This window comes from Stegostoma tigrinum, chromosome 13 (genome assembly GCF_030684315.1).
Source record: "Stegostoma tigrinum isolate sSteTig4 chromosome 13, sSteTig4.hap1, whole genome shotgun sequence".
NCBI lineage: Eukaryota > Metazoa > Chordata > Chondrichthyes > Orectolobiformes > Stegostomatidae > Stegostoma > Stegostoma tigrinum.
In genome coordinates, this window is record NC_081366.1 from 12,206,676 (window position 1) to 12,225,702 (window position 19,027).

The following is a 19,027-nucleotide window of genomic DNA, read 5'->3' on the forward strand; positions in this document are numbered from 1 at the left end:
GGTGTTGACAGTTGAGGCAAGCAGATAGATGGCAGAAGAAGTTCAATGCAGACAGGTTAGACAATAAATTTCAGGAGAAGAGATATGAAAAGGAAATGTAAACTAAACAACGTGCAGAGACAGAGAGATCTATGTGTGTATATGTACATAAGTCACTAAAGATTGCTGGACAGATGGAGCGGAAACAAATCCAATAACCTAGACTTTATTAACAGGGACATAGAGTACCAGAGCAAAAAAAGTATGGGAGCAAAATACTTCAGATGCTGGAATCTGTACTGATAACAGCAGATGCCGGAGATCACAGTGGTCAGACAGCATTCATGGAGAGAGAAAGCAAGCTAATGTTTTGAGTTTAGATGGCTCCTCATCAGAGCTGGAGTTCTGATGAAGAGTCATTTGGACCTGAAATGTTAGCTTGCTCTCTCTCCTAGTGAAGATGTAAAGACATTGGAGAGAGTGCTGAACAAGTGTATGAGCATGAATCCAGGGATAAGAAACTTCAGTTATGAAGACAGTTTGGAGAATTTAGACTGTTTCCTTCAGAGGGAAGGATTAGAGGAGATTTAATAGTGAATCTCAAAATCTTGATGGACGTGAATAGAATAACGGGGAGAACCTCTTCCCTCTCACAGAAGGAAGAAGGAGGAGGTACAAGATAATTTGCAGAAAAAGCGAACATGAAGGAAGGGAAAGCTTTTATCACATAACAGGTGGTTAGGATCTGGAATGTAATGTCAGGAAGCGTGGTGGCGCAGGCTCAGTCGAGGCATTCAGGAGGAGTTTGGATAATTATTTAAGTAAAAACAATGTGCAGGGTTATGAGGAAAAGACAGGAGAATGGTGCAAACATAACATTGTTTCCGAGAGCCAACACTTACCCTCTGCATGGTAACAATTTTGTGATTCTGTGCCAGTTCCATGACAGAACTGTACAATTAGTCCCATCCTCTGCTCTTTCACTCTCTCCCTGCACTTTCTTCATTTTCAATTCTTTATCCAAATCCCTTTTCAAAGTTACTATTGAATCTACTTCCACTGCTCTTTCAGGCAGCACATTCCAGATCTTGTGTAAACGGTTTCCTTATGTAAAACCATAGTTTCTCATATCACCCTTATCTCTCAAATTTAACTTGATTCCTTTAAATTTTTATCCTCTGATTATTGGAACACTTAGTCCTTATTCTTTCAAAATCATTGCATGATTTTTAGCACCTCAATTAAACCTCTCTATTTACCCTCCTCTGCTCCCAGGGGAGCAAACACAGATTCTCCAGCCAGAGTGCATTGACACCGCACACACACACACACACACACACATGCACACACGTATACACACACACACAGAGATACATACATATGCAGACACACACGCTTGCACACATTGACACACATAAACCTATAGACTCACACACACAGTCACACAGACATACGCACAGGCTCTCTCCCACACGCATGGAAACACATCAATCTGACAGTGCTGGAGGAAGATTTGAGTGAATGGAAAGACAAGATAGACAAATAATGTGACAGTTACATTCCTACCTGCAACACACCCAACAGGCAGAACAACCAGGGCCAGGTAAAGGTACATTGTCCGCTCAGTTACTGGGGTAGAACTGATTAGGATGTTGCCTGCATTGTGAAAATCACTGAACTGATTCTACTTGGCTCAGCAGAAACTGCGATCCGACTTCTGCTTTTCACGCTCTGCTGCAAACATTTCTGACACATCCTCCATCTCTCAGATGTGATCCGAAAATAACCTGACCACTGACAGCAAACCATTGACAGCAAACAGATAGCCACTGGTGCTGCTTAAAGAAAAGAGGATATAACAACAATGAGCGTCTCTTTCAAACAAGAGAAATCAACCTGTTCAGATGTGTCATGACAAACATTTGTGGCAAAGTGGGACCTGAGTCGAGAGGTAGGGCCACTACCATTATCATCCCTCCAGAATGCATGCATGGAACTTCAACACCACAAAATGTCCCAAGCTAATTCTCAGGTGCATTATCAAAGACGATTTGATGCCAAGCCACATAAGACAATATTTGGGAAAATAACCAAAAATTAGTTCATAGGGATAGCCACTGTCGTTCAGGAGTTATGGATAAACTCGATTCGGTGCAACACAGGCATCAGGAGATTAGTCAATGGGTTTAACAGGGCATTAGACACTGACATCAACAATCTGTTATATTGTGAATTCCTACTACAAGTGGGCGGTGGGTGGGGAAGGGATAAAAGACTGCTTAAGGGTCAGGGAAGGTAGGTGTTCAGGGCTTTCAATTCATAAGGTTGAAACTCCAACATTTAAAGTCTCTACGACTAGACGGATTTGCCAGGATTGGAGTTATACTGTCAGTACAGAAGAAGGCCATTCAGACCACCGGGTCCATGCAGTCTCAGTCAGGTTATCCCTGAAGCTCTGTGGGAATTTCTTTTCCTCAAGCCGCCATATGATTTCTCTCTGAAATCATTAATCATCTCCATTTCCAACACCTTTGTAGGCTGTGGGTTTCAGGTCATTGCCATTTCCTGCATCAGCCCTTTATCTTTTCATCAAAACCATAAATCTGCGCACCCCCCCCCCCCCCCCCGCCCAGTCTGTTATTGAGAACTTTGCCTACCTTATTTCAACCTGCCATTATCTTGTACTTCCCTATTAAAGCCGGTGAGAACGGGCCAGTGAGAATCGGCCGGTGAGGGTGGGCCGGTGAGGGCGGGCCGGTGAGAACGGGCCGGTGAGGGCGGGCTGGTGAGTGCACGCTGGTGTTGAGGCAGTGGTAGCAACTGCAAGCTGGTGAGGCATCTGAGAATAGGCTGGTGAGTCAGCCCGGAGTGGGACTCTAGTAGAGGCATGGCGAGGGCTGGAAAGCCCGGAGTGGGATTGCAGCCATGGAAAGGAAAGTTGGACTTTTCTTTTCTGACCTAGGGTAATGCGAATGGCACCAGGTACACATGGCGAAGATACACACTTTCCACTGTATTTTTACATTGAATACGTGTGACAATAAATGATTCAATTCAATTGTCAAGGTCTTTTTCTAAGAGCTGAAGAATCAAAACTGGGCACGGTAGGTTTAGTGTGAGAGGGGAAAGTATTAAAAAGGACCCAAGGTGTAACTTTTTCATGGAGAGGGTGCTGTGTGTACGGAATGAGCTGCCTGAGGAAGTGGTGGAGGCTGGTATAATTACAACATTTAACTGGCATCAGGATGGGTATATAAATAGGAAGGGAATGCTGGAAAATGGGACTAGATGAATTTGGGATATCTGGTTGGCATAGGCAGGTTGGTCTGTTTCTGTGTGTTTTACTGAATGACACTATGACTACCATGTGGAAAACTCATATTGTGGTGATAACAGAGATCTGACACAAAGAAGGGCAAGGCTTTATATCAAATATTTCTGGATGCAACAAAGTCAGGAAAGAAAGGGAAGGGAGAAAAGATGTAAGGGTGATGGTATTGGTTAAGAAGAGCATTGTGGTGCTGAAGGCAAGGGATCCATTTTGTCATGACTTAGGAACAAAAATGGTACAATTACAATAGTTCAGCGTAGTCTTTCAACCATCAACAAGTGGGGAGATGATTTAAAAAGTGGGAAGGAAACTATCATTTGGGTAAAATGATTAATCACTTGGGAAAATGAGGACAATTAAGGAAAGGCAACGTGAATCTGCTCAGGGAAATAATGGTTAATTAGATTAGATTCCCTACAGTGTGGAAGCAGGCCCTTTGGCCCAACAAGTCCACACTGCCTCTTAGAGTGTCCCACCCCCCTAAACACTATAGGTAACTTAGCATGGCCAATCCACCTAGCCTGCACATCTTTTGGACTGTGGGAAGAAACTGGAGCAGACCCACGGAGAATGTGCAAACTCCACACAGACAGTTACCCGAGGCTGGAATTGAAACCGGGTCCCTGGCGCTGTGAGGCTGCAGTGCTAACCACTGAGCCACCGTGCCGCCCCCAAGCTTGTCTCTTTTTGAAGAACAAACTCAGAAAATTGATAAGGGTAATGCTGCTGATGTGATAGACAAGGACTTCCAATAGGCATTGATACAGTGCTGGGCAATAGTCTTGTGAGCAAAATGAGGACTTGTGGAATAAACATGACAGCAGCAACACAGATACAAATTTGGCATGTGACAGAAAACATACAGTAGTGGTTAATGGGGGCATTTTTCTGACTTGAGGAAGGTTTACAGTGGCATTCCACAGGGGTTCATTTTGAGACATTGCCTCTCCTGCCATATGTTAATAATATTGACCTGTGCTTACAGGGCACAAGCTTGAAATTTGCAGATGAAGTGAAAATGGACAATAGAAGGTTGAGAAAAGATTTGATCGAGGTATTCATGATTAATGAGGGGTCCCTTGTCCAGTCTCTTCTCACCTGCATCCATTATTCTGACATCCTCCAGCATTTCAATAATTCCCAATTTCCTGAGCTGTCTCTTCTTCACTCTGGGCATTTAGTTTTTTATCATTTTGAAGAAGTCATATTCAAAGAGAAACATTTCTCTTTCTCTTTCACAAATGTTATCTGAACTATCAGGCAGCATCCATGGAGAGAGAGCAAGCGAATGTTTTGAGTCCAGATGACTCTTCATCAGAGCTGCCATGAAGTGTGGAAGGAGCAGCACTTATGCAACAGTGGGGGTGAGGGTTGGAGTGCCCCCCCATGACTTTATAAACCTCTGTAAGGTTGCCCCCCAGCACGGTGGCTCAGTGGTTAACACTGCAGCCTCACAGCACCAGGGACCCGGGTTTGATTCCAGCCTCGGGCGACTGTCTGTGCAGAGTTTGCACATTCTCCCCGTGTCTGCGTGGGTTTCCTCCAGGTGCTCTATTTTCCTCCCACAGTCCAAAGATGTGCAGGCTAGGTGGATTGGCCAAGCTAAATTGCCTGTAGTGTTCAGGGGCATGTGGGTTATAGGGGAATGGGTCTGGGTGGGATGCTCCAAGGGGTGGCGTGGACTTGTTGGGCCAAAGGACCTGTTTTCACACTGTAGGGAATCTAATCTAAACTATCCTAAGCTCCAGGAAACAAAGTCCCAGTCTATCTAACCTTTCCTTATAACTCAAACTTCTAGCCTCGGTAACATCCCTGTAAATCATTTTGACACTCTTTCCAGTTTAATAACATCTTTCCTGTCACAGGGCAACCAGAATTGTACACAATACTCCAAATGGGGCCTTACCAGTATCTTGTACAGCTGTAATAACATGACCCAGCTCCTGTACTCAATACTCTGACCAATGAAGGCTAAGTGTGCCAAACATCTTCTTCACAGCTGCCCATGCTCTGGAGACTCATAAGGTATCCAATCAGGTTGATTTTAAAACATATACCCCGATGAAGGGTCCTGACCTGAAATGCTGACTCTCCTGTTCCTCTGATGCTGTCTGACCTGCTGTGTTCCTCCAGCTCCACACTGTGTTGGCTATTTCAGTTACTATTTGTTTTCCAAAGACAATGCTATGGAGTATGTCCTGTTACTGGCTGTGTGTGCAAGGAAAGAGTTACATATAAACAGCAGGACTGGACCATCCAGCCTCTCACGTCCGCTTTGCCACGTAATAAGATCAATACTAATCTGATTGTAACCTCAAACCCACATTCCTTCGCAACCCTGAGAACCATTTTACTCTTTTGCTTTACAAGAATCTGTATAGCTCCACTTAAAAAATATTCTAAAACTCTGCTTCTACCACCTTTTCAGGAAGAGAGCTCAAAAGACTAACTCTGAGGTCAGATTGTTGGTCAATCTTTGTTTAAGATGAGAAACTCCTGACTTTCAAACAGTGACACCATATTATCACTGTAGTGTTAATCAAGAGACCCAGGTAATGTTCTGGGGACCTGGGTTCGAATCCCACAACGGCAGATAGTGGAATTTGAATTCAATAAATACCTGGAATTAGAAGTCTAATGATGATCTTGAATCCATTGTTGATTGTTGGGAAAAAACCCTTCTGGTTCACTAATGCCCTTTCGGGAAGGAAACTGCCATCCTTAACTGACCTGGCCTACATGTGAGTCCAGACCCACAGCAATGTGTTGACTCTTAACTGCCCTCTGGGCAATTAGGGATGGGTAATAAATGCTTCTCGGCCAGCAAAGCCCTCATTCCATGAATGAATAAAGAAAAAAAGATATTTCGAGTTAACCACAAACTGTTAATCTATGCATTTGAATTTTTTTTTACTCATTAGTAAGTACCTATTCTGTATATTCTGAAATAACCCCTGAGATGCCTGTCACGATATCACTATTGACTTATCCTTTGAAGCAATCCACCAACTCATTTTATCCAGCCAACACTCCCTAGGGCCCCACCATTAACTGTTTTAAGTCCTGCCCTGTCTTACTAAAATGCAATTATGGCATTTACCTAAATTAAAGTCCATTTGACACTCCTCAGCCTGTTGGCCCAATTGATCAGGTCCATCTTTAATCTTACATAACCTTCTTCACCATCTACTGTACCACAAATTTGCTGTCATCCGCAAACTTATTAACCATGCCTCCTAAATTCTTATCCAAATCGTTAACATAACTGTGGACCCAACACCAATCCCTGCGTGTGTTTTTATTCCTTGGATAATAAGCCTCTTTTTAACTTTCCCCTGATGATGACAATACCAGGTATTTAATAAGAATGAATGCTGTGTGCTGCTCATTCACCTTTGAAGGCTGCAAGTTCTCACTCTGTTTTATGAAAGGAACAGCTGAGTAACTCACACGATGCCTGAGAGTTTTACGTTGGCAACAAATAAACAAAATGCTTTAAGCTAGGATAAGTGATTAACACACGGTCATAACGAAACTAAAACTTCCCAAAGTTGTGAAGCAAGCAATTGGCTTATCCATTCTAAGCATAAGCAAATGTTTTCCCAAAGCACCTATCAATTTTCATTCATCTATTACCAATCCCACTTCTGTTTCCACTGATATTTTGTTGGCATCTCCTCCATTGCTGAACACCAAGATAAGGCACTTTTTAAGAATTCTAGCTTTGCCCTGATTCTTTACGCATTTTTTGTAGAGAAACCACATCTTTCTTTTGGGACTGTAGACTGAAAATAAGGATGGTGGTCAGTGCTGTTATAAAGGCGGAGAGTGTAGATGGACTTATTTGCAGCTTTAGGAAAACAGGTCAAGCTACACAATGCATGTGCTACATTGATACCTTTTGGGTTTTGTGAGTCTGGACCAATTTGTTGTGAGTTCAGAAAATTCAGCATTATAGCAAACTTCTGATTGGTCCTGTTGCAGCTTAATGCAAAGCCTGTGAGGGAAATGGAAAGGGAAGCAAGGAGAAGCTTTTTGAAGACAGTTGCATCAATATCTCTCAGTTCTGAGGAAGGGTCACTGGACCTGAAACGTTAACGCTGTTTTCTCCTCCACAGATGCTGCCAGACCTGTTGAGCTTTTCCAGCAACTTTGTTTTTGTTCCTGATTTACAGCATCCACAGTTCTTTTGGTTTTTATTTAGCATCAATATCTCTATTCATCTCCTTTTTTAGTAAAGCTGATCTCTGTAATCCTCTGGTGAAAGAACAGGAAAACTATATTCACAAATATTGCAATAAATAATTCTAAACCTCAAGGGGAAATAAAAAAAATCCAGGATCCAACCAAAAACTGAGCTAAAGACATGCGCCAAAACATTATGCTGCCATCAAAGAAGCAGAAGGATTGTGCACAGCCTATCAGTTTTGTCATCTGGACTGGTGATATAGAACTCTGTTTCCCTGATTACACTTTTTCTCCATTCATATTCGTGACTCGCTTGTTTCTCTTTCTGTATCTATTTGCGTGCGTCTATGTTAGAGTTTAAAAGGAATAAAGTTTAACTGGTTCAGAGATAGTGGGAACTGCAGATGCTGGAGAATCTGAGCTAACAAGGTGTACAGCTGGATGAACACAGCAGGCCAAGCAGCATCAGAGGAGCAGGAAGGCTGACGTTTCAGGCCTAGGCCCTTCTTCAGCTCTCATTTGTTATCTCAAAGTTTAACTGGTATTGCCACAAATTACAAATCTATTTTTCCTTTTTGTGTCATTGATTAAGAAAACCAGTTTGCTGACAATAAATAGATATTTTCTTGTTCATTACAAAGGAAAACTTGGTGTGTATTTCTTTAAACAGACAGTTAAGTAAATTGGGCAATTTCATATTTTAGTTCAGTTTTCACGTGAGTCAACTCAGCAAGCAGTGGGGCTCAATATCGGTGCACTCTCCTAAGTGACTTGTGGCAGAATTACCCATTCTGCCCCACTAGCTTACTACTTATGGGAGGGTAGGCAACTTTTGAATGCTATTTTACTGTAATTGCCATTCTATTCTAATGTTTTTCTTTGCAAGTCTTTATTTTTCTTTTCACTTCCTTCTTTAACTTATTGACTTGGAACTTCTTTGAAAAGTTGAAGTGCTATGTGTCAAATATTTCTACTTTTGTTTAATCTGACTCTCCAAAACCCTGAAAGTTGCCAGCCAGGTTGGTAGGGTTGTTAAGAAGGCGTACAGTGTATTAGGTCTTTTTGGTAGAGGGATTGACTTTCGGACCCATGAGGTCATGTTGCAGCTGTACAAAACTCTGGTGCGGCTGCACTTGGAATATTGCATACAGTTCTGGTCACCACATTATAGGAAGGATGTGGAAGCATTGGAAACGGTGCAGAGGAGATTTAACAGGATGTTGCCTGGTATGGAGGGAAGGTCTTATGAGGAAAAGCTGAGCGATTTGAGGCTGTTTTCGTTAGAGAGAAAAAGGTTAAGAGGTGACCTAATAGAGACATGCAAGATGATCAGGGGATTAAATAGGGTGGACAGTGAGAGCCTTTTTCCTCGGATGGTGATGGCCAGCACGAGGGGACATAGCTTTAATTTGAGGGGTGATAGATATAGGACAGATATCAGAGGTAGGTTCTTTACTCAGAGAGTAGTAAGGGCGTGGAATGCCCTGCCTGCAACAATATTAGACTCGACAACTTTAAGGGCATTTAAATGGTCATTGGATAAAAATATGGATGATAATGGAATAGTGTAGGTTAGATGGGCTTCAGATTGGTTTCACAGGTCGGCGCAACATCGAGGGGCCAAAGGGCTGTAAAGTTCTATGTTCTTGTTCAATTACTCATCGTCCTTTATTAGAATGTACCAAACTGTATCTGGGACATCACAGGTAGATTTGTGAAATGTTGTGTTGTCTTCCTCCACTGCATTCAGCAACATGCTATGTTTTGGCTGACAGCTCTACTCTGGTTTCTGTCATCATCCACAGAGAAACCCAGCAATTTAATATCAACCTTAAAAGACCTAGCTGATATTGGAAACTTGTTAGAGGTTGCCAATTCACAGCCGTGCCTAGCTAACCTTCAATAAGTTTGCTTATAATGCTGCCTGTTTACAAGGCAAATAGATTATGAAAAATCCATGGATTCTTTTTATTGTTCTTTGCATTCTGGTCATTCCTATTTGCCATTGAACTGAGTGGCTTTCTCGGCCATTCCACAGGACAGTTGAGAGACAAGCACATTCCACGGTAAGATTAAGGAGCAGAAATAGGCCATTCAGCCAATTGAGTCTGCTCCACCATTCAACAAGATCATGTCTATTCTGATAATCCTCAACTCCACTTTCTTGCCTTTGTCCCATAACCCTGATTCTCAATTCCTTTGCTGATTAGAAATCTGTTTGTCTCAACCTTGAACATACTAATGACCCAGACTTGATAGTCCTCAACAAAAGGAATTCCACAATATACTACCCTTTGAGAGAATAAATTCCTCTTCATCTCAGTCTTAAATCAGTGATCCCTTAATCTGCACTTCTGCCATTTGGCCCTGGAATCTCTCACAAATGAGATCATCTTTCTACATCTAATCTGACAAGTCCCCAACAATCCTCCGCTTAGGAACCCTGCAGCTTTCAGGACTCAATATTAAGTTCAATAATTTTACAGCCTGAGCACCTTCTTCCATATTGCTTAACCAGCCCCATGCCCCGGACCCTGATATCACTCGGGCTGCTTTCAGCACAGCCAACCCATTTTCAACTCATTATGGTCTCCATTGACAGCTCTTCTTTCTCCCTGGCTTACCATTAACTATCCCTTTGTCTGCCTACCTGTCTTCCTTTCTTCTGGATCCCATTTCCACCTATCACATATTCCTTTACCACCTCACTCCCAACCCTTATCTTCAGCACATATTCCATCTTTTCTTAGTCATCATCGGTTGTCAGGAAGGATCACTGAATCCAAAATGTTACCTGTTTTTCTCTCCACAGATGCTGCCAGACCTGCTGAGTTTGTCCAGTAATTTCTGCTTTTGTTCCAGAATTCCAGCATCCACAGTTGTTTAAAAGCCTGAAATCTTGCATGTTTCAATAAGGTTGCCTGCATATCTGAGATAACATAATGAATTTATTAAGCGCTGTCTCCAATGCCAGCATATCTTACACAAAAAAAACTGGTCACAATATTCATGGTGCAGTCTGACTAATGCCTTGTTTTCTTGGGGGTCAGGTTTCCAACGCAGTGATACCAACTGTGTGGGTTCAACTCCTGTACTGGCTGAGATCACCATAAAGGACCTGTCTTCTCAACCGTGGCTAAGCTGTGGTGACCCTTGGGTTAAACTCACGTTTCTCTGTAATGAGAAAGCAGACTGTAATGACTTTAGCTTTTTATCTTGGATGCCCAGTTTTGAGTTGCTATATCTGTTTGAAATCTATCCCATTTACCCAGGTGCTAATGGCACACAACATGATGGAGGGCATCCTCAGTGTGAAGATGGGATTTCATCTTCGCAGAACCTTGGTCACGTTTACCAATGGTCACGGATAGATGCATCTCCAACAGTAGATTGTTGAGGACAAGATCAAGTAATTCTTTTTTCCCTCTTATTGGTTCCCCCACCACGTGCCACAGAGCTAGACTAGCCTCTATGTCCTTTAAGACACAGCCAATTCATTCAGTAGTGTTGTTATTGAGCTGCTGTTTGCGATGAAGATTGAACTCCCCCAACAGAGTACATTCTGTGCCCTTGCAACCTTCAGTGCTTCCTCCCATTGGTGTTCATCAAGGAGGGGAATGGATTCAACAGCCACAGGGTATAGCATGTGGTAATCAGTAGATTTCCTTGTCCACGTATGACCTGGTAACTTGCGATTTCATGGAGCCTGAAGTCAATGGTGAGGACTTCCAGAGAAACTCCCTCCTTACTGTATACCACTGTGCAGCCACAATCAATCCTATTGGTGCCACAGACATATCGAACAATGGTGCTGGCGGTGCCTGGGACATTGCCTGCAAAGTACTATTCCATGAGAGTGATTATGTGGGGCTTTTGCTTGACTGTTTGTTGGATTGTTCTTACAGCTTTGGCTCAAGCTATCAGTGAGGAGAACTTTGCAGAGCAAAAAGGGCTATGTGCTGTTTATAGTTTTTTGGCGCCGAGGTCAATGCCAGGTGGTCCATCTGGTTTTATCACCTTTCAGACTTCTTCTACTGTTTGATATAACTAAGTGGTTTGCTAGGCTATGTCAGGGGACATTTAAGAGTCAACCACATTGCTGTCCATCTGGATTCACAGACATTCACTGATTCACAGATCAGGAAAGGATGGTAGATTTTCCTTCAATAATGTATGTCAGGTTCTAATCTGGCTCAGCGTTAATTCCAAAGTTCTCACACCAACGTTCAAGTCTCTCTGTGCCCTCGCAATTTGGCTATATGAAATTTTATTTGACAAGGGGCAGCACAGTGGCCCAGTGGTTAACACTGCTGCCTCACAGCGCCAGGGACTCAGGTTCAATTCCAGCCTCAGGTGTCAGTCCGTGTGGAGTTTGCAAATTCTCCCCGTGTCTGCATGGGTTTCCTCCGGGTGCTCTGGTTTTGTCCCACAGTGCAAAGATATGCAGGTTAGGTGGATTGGCCATGCTAAATTGCCCACAGTGTTCAGGGGTGTTTAGCTTAGGTGGGTTATAGGAGGATGGGTCTGGGTGGGATGCACTGAGGTTTGGTGTGGACTTGTTGGGCCGAAGGGCCTGTTTCTACACAGTAGGGATTCTATGATTCTATGAAATGCTCCTTGAGATTAGCATTTACTACGTTAGAGGGTGTATATAAATGGAAGCACATTTCGTATTATTTCTGCTGGTTCACAATTTCCTTCCTTCTAGACAAGCTGTACCATAGTCCTGAAATCCATATGGCATCACCCATTGCGTTTTCCCACCAAGTTGCTTTGTGACTGCATTGAAGGGAGCCAGTTGGTTAGATTGGCAGAATTTTAGACCATAAGAACATAGGACATAGGAGTGGAAGTAAGGTCATTCGGCCCATCAAGTCACCTCTGCCATTTAAATGATGGCTGATGGGCATTTCAACTCCACTTCCCTGCACTTTCCATGTAGCCCTTGATTCCTTGTGAGATCAAGAATTTGTCGCTGTCTGCCTTGAAGGCATTCAACGTCCCGGCCTCCACTGCACTCCGTGGCAATGAATTCCAAAAGCCCACCACTCTCTGGCTGAAGAAATGTCATCTCATTTCCGGAAATTTTGCATCTATAATGACCTCTGTTGGAGTATAGAGGAACTGCAGGAAGTGATGGCTGATTAAAACTTTGTGCTTCCCATCTTTGGACTTAACGTCAAGATAGCACACCAGCTTGTAAACATGAAGGAACTTTTGTGCAATCATTTGGGGTTTTGCTGTTGGGGCCAACCTTTATTTCCCACCCCTAGGGAGGTAGTGGTAGTGTGCAGCTTTCTTTAGCTGTTGCAGCCCATTTGATGCAGGTACGACCTCAGTGTTGTAAGAAAGTTACAGGATTTGGACTCAATAATACCGAAGGAATAGTGGTCCATTTTAAAGTCAGGGTGTGAGTAGTTTGGAGGGTAACTTGTGGGTGGTGTGTTCCTATGGGTCTGCTGTCCTCACCCTTCTAGATGGAAGTTGTTATGAGTTTGGAAGATAAGGAGCACCGAAATTCTGCAATGCTGTTTGCACATGCTACACACTGCTGCTACTGTCAGTGTTGCATGGAGTGCATGTGGTGTTAATCAGGTGGACTACTTTATCCTCAATGGTATCATATTTCTTGAGTGTTGTTGGAGCTGCACTCATCATCAGAGGGGATATTTGATCACACTCCTAGCTTGTGCCTGGCGGATGGTGGGCTTTGAGTCAGGAGCTGAGTTACTTGGTGCAGTATTCCTAGCCTCTGATCTGCTCTGGTAGCCACTGTATTGATACCGTCTAGCCCAGGTCAGTTCCTGGTTAATGGTAACCCCCGGAATGTTCATAGCGGGCGATTCAGTGATGGTGGTGCTACTGAATGTGAAGGGATGATGGCTAGATTCTTTTTTTTGATATGGTCAGTGCCCAGCACTTGTGTGACATGAATGTTGTTTGCCTCTTGTCTGGATTTGGACACCGGCTCCCTCAGTGTCTGAGAGATTACAAATTGTGCTGAATATTGTACAATCTTCAGCAAACCTGCCAACTTCTGACCGACTTCCACAGACTTTATTTTTGCAATGGCTCAATTTTTGCAATGGTTTCTTGATGCCATACTCCATCAAATTGGAGATAACAAGGTGTGGAGCTGGATGAACACGGCAGGCCAAGCAGCATCTTTGGAGCACAAAAGCTGACATTTCGGGCCTAGCCCCTTCATCAGAAAAGGGGGATGGGGAGAGGGTTCTGAAATAAATAGGGAGAGAGAGAGGCAGTCCGAAGATGGATACAGGAGAAGATAGGTGGAGAGGAGAGTATGGATGGGGAGGTGGGGAGGGAATAGGTCAGTCCGGGGAGGATGGACAGGTCAAGGGGGCGGGATGAAGTTGGTTGGTAGGAAATGGAGGTGCGGCTTGAGGTGGGAGGAGCGGATAGGTGAGAGGAAGAACAGGTTTGGGAGGCGGGGACGAGCTGCCTGGTTTTGGGATGCAGTGGGGGGAGGGGAAATTTTGAAGCTTGTGAGAAGCCCAATGGTATCAATGTGGATTTCACAAGCTTCAAAATCTCCCCTCCCTCCACTGCATCCCAAAACCAGACCAGCTCGTCCCTGCCTCCTGAACCTGTTCTTCCTCTCATCTATCCGCTCCTCCCAAACCAAGTCGCACCTCCATTTCTGACCTACTAACCTCATCCCACTTCCTCGACCTGTCCATCCTCCCCGGATTGACCTATCCCCTCCCTACCTCCCCACCCATACTCTCCTCTCCCCTATCTTCTCCTCTATCCATCTTCGGTCCGCCTCCCCCTCTCTCCCTATTTATTCCAGTTCCCTCATCCCATCCCCCTTTTCTGATGAAGGGTCTAGGCCTGAAATGTCAGCTTTTGTGCTCCTGAGATGCTGCTTGGCCTGCTGTGTTCATCCGGCTTCACACCTTGTTATCTCAGATTTTCCAGCATCTGCAGTTCCCGTTATCTCTGATCCCTATCAAATGTGGTTAGTTGTGTCCTAAATTTTGCACATTTTTCAGCATCAGGAATTTGGGTCAGATATTCAAGACTTCCTAGACCCTGGAAATATTATTCTGGCTAATTCTGGGTCCGATTCAGAAACCAGCCAGCTTAACTGAATTGAGCCACTTGAAGTCTTGAAACTCTGAAAATATACTAGAACACAACACAACTGAATAAAGGGTATGGGGGCAGGGGGCTTGTTGTCACATCTTTTCTTATGCCCTACATTTTACCCCTGGTGATATTACTGCTGAACTTTCAATGTTTCAGCTGGGATCTGGAGTCTTTTCTGAAAAATCACAAAGGGTTAGAGTGCTGAAGCCTTCAAAGGCAGCATCAATGTGTGTAATATCAACACTGACTGAAAGATCTGGGCTATTGTTATTACATAGGTAGGCAATAAACCAAACCAGGCTTGGCTGTCATCTGTGCCTCAGTAAGTAGCCCGTCACCTGGGACCCACGGGGTCAAGTTCCACTCTGAAGACTTCAGAACACAACCTAGTGCAGTAATGTAGGAGCATAGCATTGTCAAAGGTGCTTAGCTTTTGGCTGAGATCGAACAGAGAATATCTGCTCTCTCAGGTGAATGCAAAAAAGATTGCATGCTTGCTGTTTGAACAGAGCGGGTGTTATGGGACTACTGTTTGTCCCTCACCCAGCATCTGGTCACAATCACATTGCTGTTTGTGGATGCTTTGTGCAAGCCTTACCTGCCATGTTCCTTACATCACAGAAGTCCACTTCTAGTACTTCAGTGACCGTCAAGCACAGTGGGAAATCCTGAGATTGTGAAAGGTGTTACGGATATGAAATTTTTGTTTTTAAACTGACTGCCTTCACTGACAACAATTAGGTCAGACTTGGACCTGATCCTCTTGTATTAATTCCAATGCAGTGGGTAATTTGATAAGTAATCTTTATTAAATGATCAGTGGGCAGGATGGAGTAACAAAATCAGGGTGTTAGTTCTTCAATTAACACTTTCTTCTCTGGGGGTCGCTTTCCTCCCCAGGCTTGTTCCAAATTCGATTTGGCTTCCTCCACTTGGACCAAGGAATCAAAGGTGTTCTTGTACTCATTCTGCACCTCCAAGGAGAGAAACATTAGCTTATCCTGATGCTCATTCACCCAGGACAGAAGGAACGCACACTTCTTCTGAGCCCGGTAATGATCAGGGTCCTTCTTATGTCGAGATCGCTTTGCTTTTCCTAGTGCCCGATGAAGGTGGGAGATTGCAGCCAAAGTGTAATGACCGTCCAATGTCCCGTTTCCTCCAGTTAACAGGACAGATGTGTCCTTGATTGTATTCACTGGCTCAAAGGGATTAGAAAAATACAAGCTGTTCCGCACTGCTCCAACCCCAGACTGCACAGCCTCTGCAGTAGACACAAAAACACGATTGCCCTTCAGGGCCTCAGAAACTGTCATTGTAGCTTCGATAAACTCGTCCCTCATTGGTCCTGATAAGTCCCCATTCACCAGCTTCATGGAGAATGCATATGCATACAGAATGTTCACCACACTGTATTGGATCAGGGGAGAGGCCTTTGAACACAAACTGAGCAAAGGAACAATGTTACTACAGATTGCAGGAATAGAATCATCATGTTCCCAGAATCTGTCTGTTGCTAGCTGTTCTGTGAATGCATCCATCTCTGAATTATTCTCACTCCCAGTTCCCGCAACATCAACCATAGGCTGTGCTTTATTTATCTTCTCACATCTTTGATCTTCTTCCAGCCCCTTTTGAAGAAAATAAAACAATTTTTTTTATAAATAGTACTGGTAAGTGCTCACTAGCTCTCAGTACTGACTCACTAATACCATTCTCACTGTTGAGGATAAGTTCATGGTTTCAAGTTCACGCCAGAGAGTTTAGTAACATTCCTCCATTGTTTTGCTGTGTGCAACATTTTCAATCAAGTGTACAGGCCTTTTAATGGCCTTATTCAGGATCAAGAATCATTGAATCCTACAGTGTGGAAGCCAGCCACTCAGCCCATTGAATCCACACCAACCCTCTGAACAGCATCCTGCTCAGACCAACACCCCCATCCTATCCCTGTAATCCCCATGGCTAATCCATGTCGCCTGCACATCCCTGGACACTATGGGTAATTTAGCATGGTCAATCCACCTTACCTGCACATCTTTGGACTATGGGAGGAAACAGGAGCGCCACGAGAAAACCCACACAGAAATGGGGAGAACGCGTAAGCTCTACTCAGTTGCTTGAGGGTGGATTTGAACCTGGGTCCCTGGTGCTTAAGGCAGCAGTGCTAATCGCTAAGCCTTGTGCCACCCCAAGGGAGAATTGAACTTGAAAGTAATCTCTAGGCCAACAGCGAGGTGTACTGAAGAGGTGCTCCACTGTCAACGGGGCAAAACTAAGGGAGTGCTGCACAGTCAGAGGGGTATTACTGCGACTGTGTTGCAATGTCCAAGTTACAATAGTAGGGGAGTGATGCTCTTGTGGAGGGTCACTACTGAGGGAGCACTGCACTGTCAGAGGTGCAGTACTGAGGGAATATTACAATTTCAGAGACAAACTAAAGCTTCTGCTCTCCCTAATGGATGTAATACATCATATTCCAGAGAAAGAGTACTTTCTTGGTATCCTGCCATCTCCTGGAGGCCACTTAGCATTAGAATGAGACTCTGACAGTGTGGTCTCAATTCCAGCATGTTGAAGTTACCGTCAAGGGATCTCCTTCTCAATCTCTCCCAGACCTTCAGGTTAAACCACCATCACTTATGTCGTTCTAATGAAAGCAGCATAATGGTCTGGTATGATTTTAGCAACTTTATCTTTACCATTCCTGATAGGTATGGGCATGAAATGTCAATAGATTTCTCAGTAACTTACATTTCTTGCATCTTCATCTTGCAGATAAGAGCCACAAGAGCCACCTTTTTATTCATACATGGGCATGTGGGCATCATTGGCAAAGCCAGCACTCATTGCCCATCCCTAATAGCCCAGAAGTCAGTTAAAGATCACATGTAGGCCCAACTGGGTAAGGACAGTAGCTTCCAGATGTGTTTTTCCTGACAAGTGACACTGTCATGAGGAGGGGTCACCGGACCCAAAAACGTTAACTCTGTTTTCTCCTTCACGGATGCTGCCAGACCTGCTGAGCTTTTCCAGCAACTTTGTTTTTGTTTTTGTTCCACAGTCATCATTGGATTCACTACCTGCCAGGAACCTGGGTTCTCCGAATGTTACCTGGGTCTCTGGATAAATAAAAAACTGGTGATAACAGCACTAGGCCAACTAAATACAAGTTCACTGAGATCAGGTAAGTCAGCCTGACTTCCGGACTCCTTCCTGTGTTTTCTCAAGGAACATGCCCTAATTTTTTTTTTAAAAAATGACACCAATTTATCCTGAAATTCTTAAAACTCAAAATTACTTTAGTTACTGTCCCCAGGGTCCACCTAAGAGTGAAAACCAGGGGGCAATTCCCCCAGGGACAGGTCCCAGCTCCTATCCCCACTGTAGGGGATGGGTGAGAAATGGGAGCTGTAGATTGACCTCCCAGACACTTGCGGCGCTGTTTCTCACCGAGGGCACCAGCTCCTGGACGGGGCCTGGGGGGCGCCGATCCCACCACGGCCTCCACTCCTCGACCCAAGCCGCGGCCTGGCCGCTCTCCAGGAGCCGCTGGAAGTCGCGTCGCTCCTCCTCGCTCAGGGAGTTCCAGAGCCGGCTGGCTGTGCTGCCAGGCTGCGGGTCGTCCGGCTCCAGCTGCCCCGGTTCCCAGGCCTCGGTCTGCCGCAGCCGCCTCAGGCTCTCCCGCAGGTCCATCCGACCCTCGGCGCCTCCCGCCCGCCGGCTGTCCTCCCGCAGCTCGCCCAGCACCGCCTCCCGGTAGAAAGACTCGGCGCACGCCCGGTGCTTGCGGCCGCGGTAACAGGGCAGTGAGCAAAATGGCACATTGCAACGGGGGCAGGTGTAGCGGGCGGCGGCCCCGCTCCCCGAGCACAGGCCACAAGCCTCGGCCTGGCGTACCGGGCCCGCCAGTGACATCGCGATGGGTACCGGCGCTGCCGTAAAGCAGCGCTGCTCCTTTGCGGCAGTAATGCTCCCAGTCTCGGAATAGGGGACTTCCAACTTCACGTCAGTGCCGTAATCCGAAAAAGGGTGGCGATGGGGGAACAGTTACCCTTTGATACTGTGGCACTCCGACTCCCTTGGATAGAAAATACAACAGGTCATGTTGAATGACAGATAACTACCAAATAGAAAGCGCTGGATAAATTCAGCAGGTTTGCCAGCATCTGTGGAGAATAAAAGTGTTAACACTTTATGACCAGCGACCCTTCAATAGAATTCCATAGTTTATTTTTGTCCTATTTTGAATCAATTCCTAAACTTTGCTTGAATTTTAACCAAAGCTTTATCTCCAGTGGTCAATCTTAACAGACTTAACATGATTTAAAACAAACAATTTCAGATTCCCAGAGAAACTCAGAAGGTTGACAGACTCTAGGGCAAGAAAACAATTAATATTTTGCGTCAGTGATA

The 19,027-nt window shown here is 44.6% G+C and overlaps 2 protein-coding genes across 2 annotated transcripts in view; both read right to left on the bottom strand.

Annotated features, from left to right (window-relative positions):
- Positions 1 to 1,716, bottom strand: part of LOC125458420 (mast/stem cell growth factor receptor Kit-like) — a 65,247-nt gene extending 63,531 nt beyond the window's left edge. Inside the window, exon 1 of the mRNA XM_059650570.1 lies at positions 1,546 to 1,716. Coding sequence (XP_059506553.1) covers positions 1,546 to 1,594 — 49 coding nt within the window. The 5' untranslated portion in view covers positions 1,595 to 1,716. The remainder of the gene's footprint in view (positions 1 to 1,545) is intronic.
- An 8,620-nt stretch (positions 1,717 to 10,336) lies between these two features.
- znhit2 (zinc finger, HIT-type containing 2) lies at positions 10,337 to 18,623 on the bottom strand. Its single transcript, XM_048543533.2, has 3 exons — positions 18,065 to 18,623; positions 15,210 to 16,242; positions 10,337 to 10,427 (listed from the first exon to the last, which is right to left on the bottom strand). Exons 1-2 carry the CDS (start codon positions 18,527 to 18,529, stop codon positions 15,454 to 15,456), a joined length of 1,254 nt encoding a protein of 417 aa, XP_048399490.1. The 5' UTR covers positions 18,530 to 18,623; the 3' UTR covers positions 10,337 to 10,427; positions 15,210 to 15,453.
- Between the last annotated feature and the right edge of the window lie 404 nt (positions 18,624 to 19,027).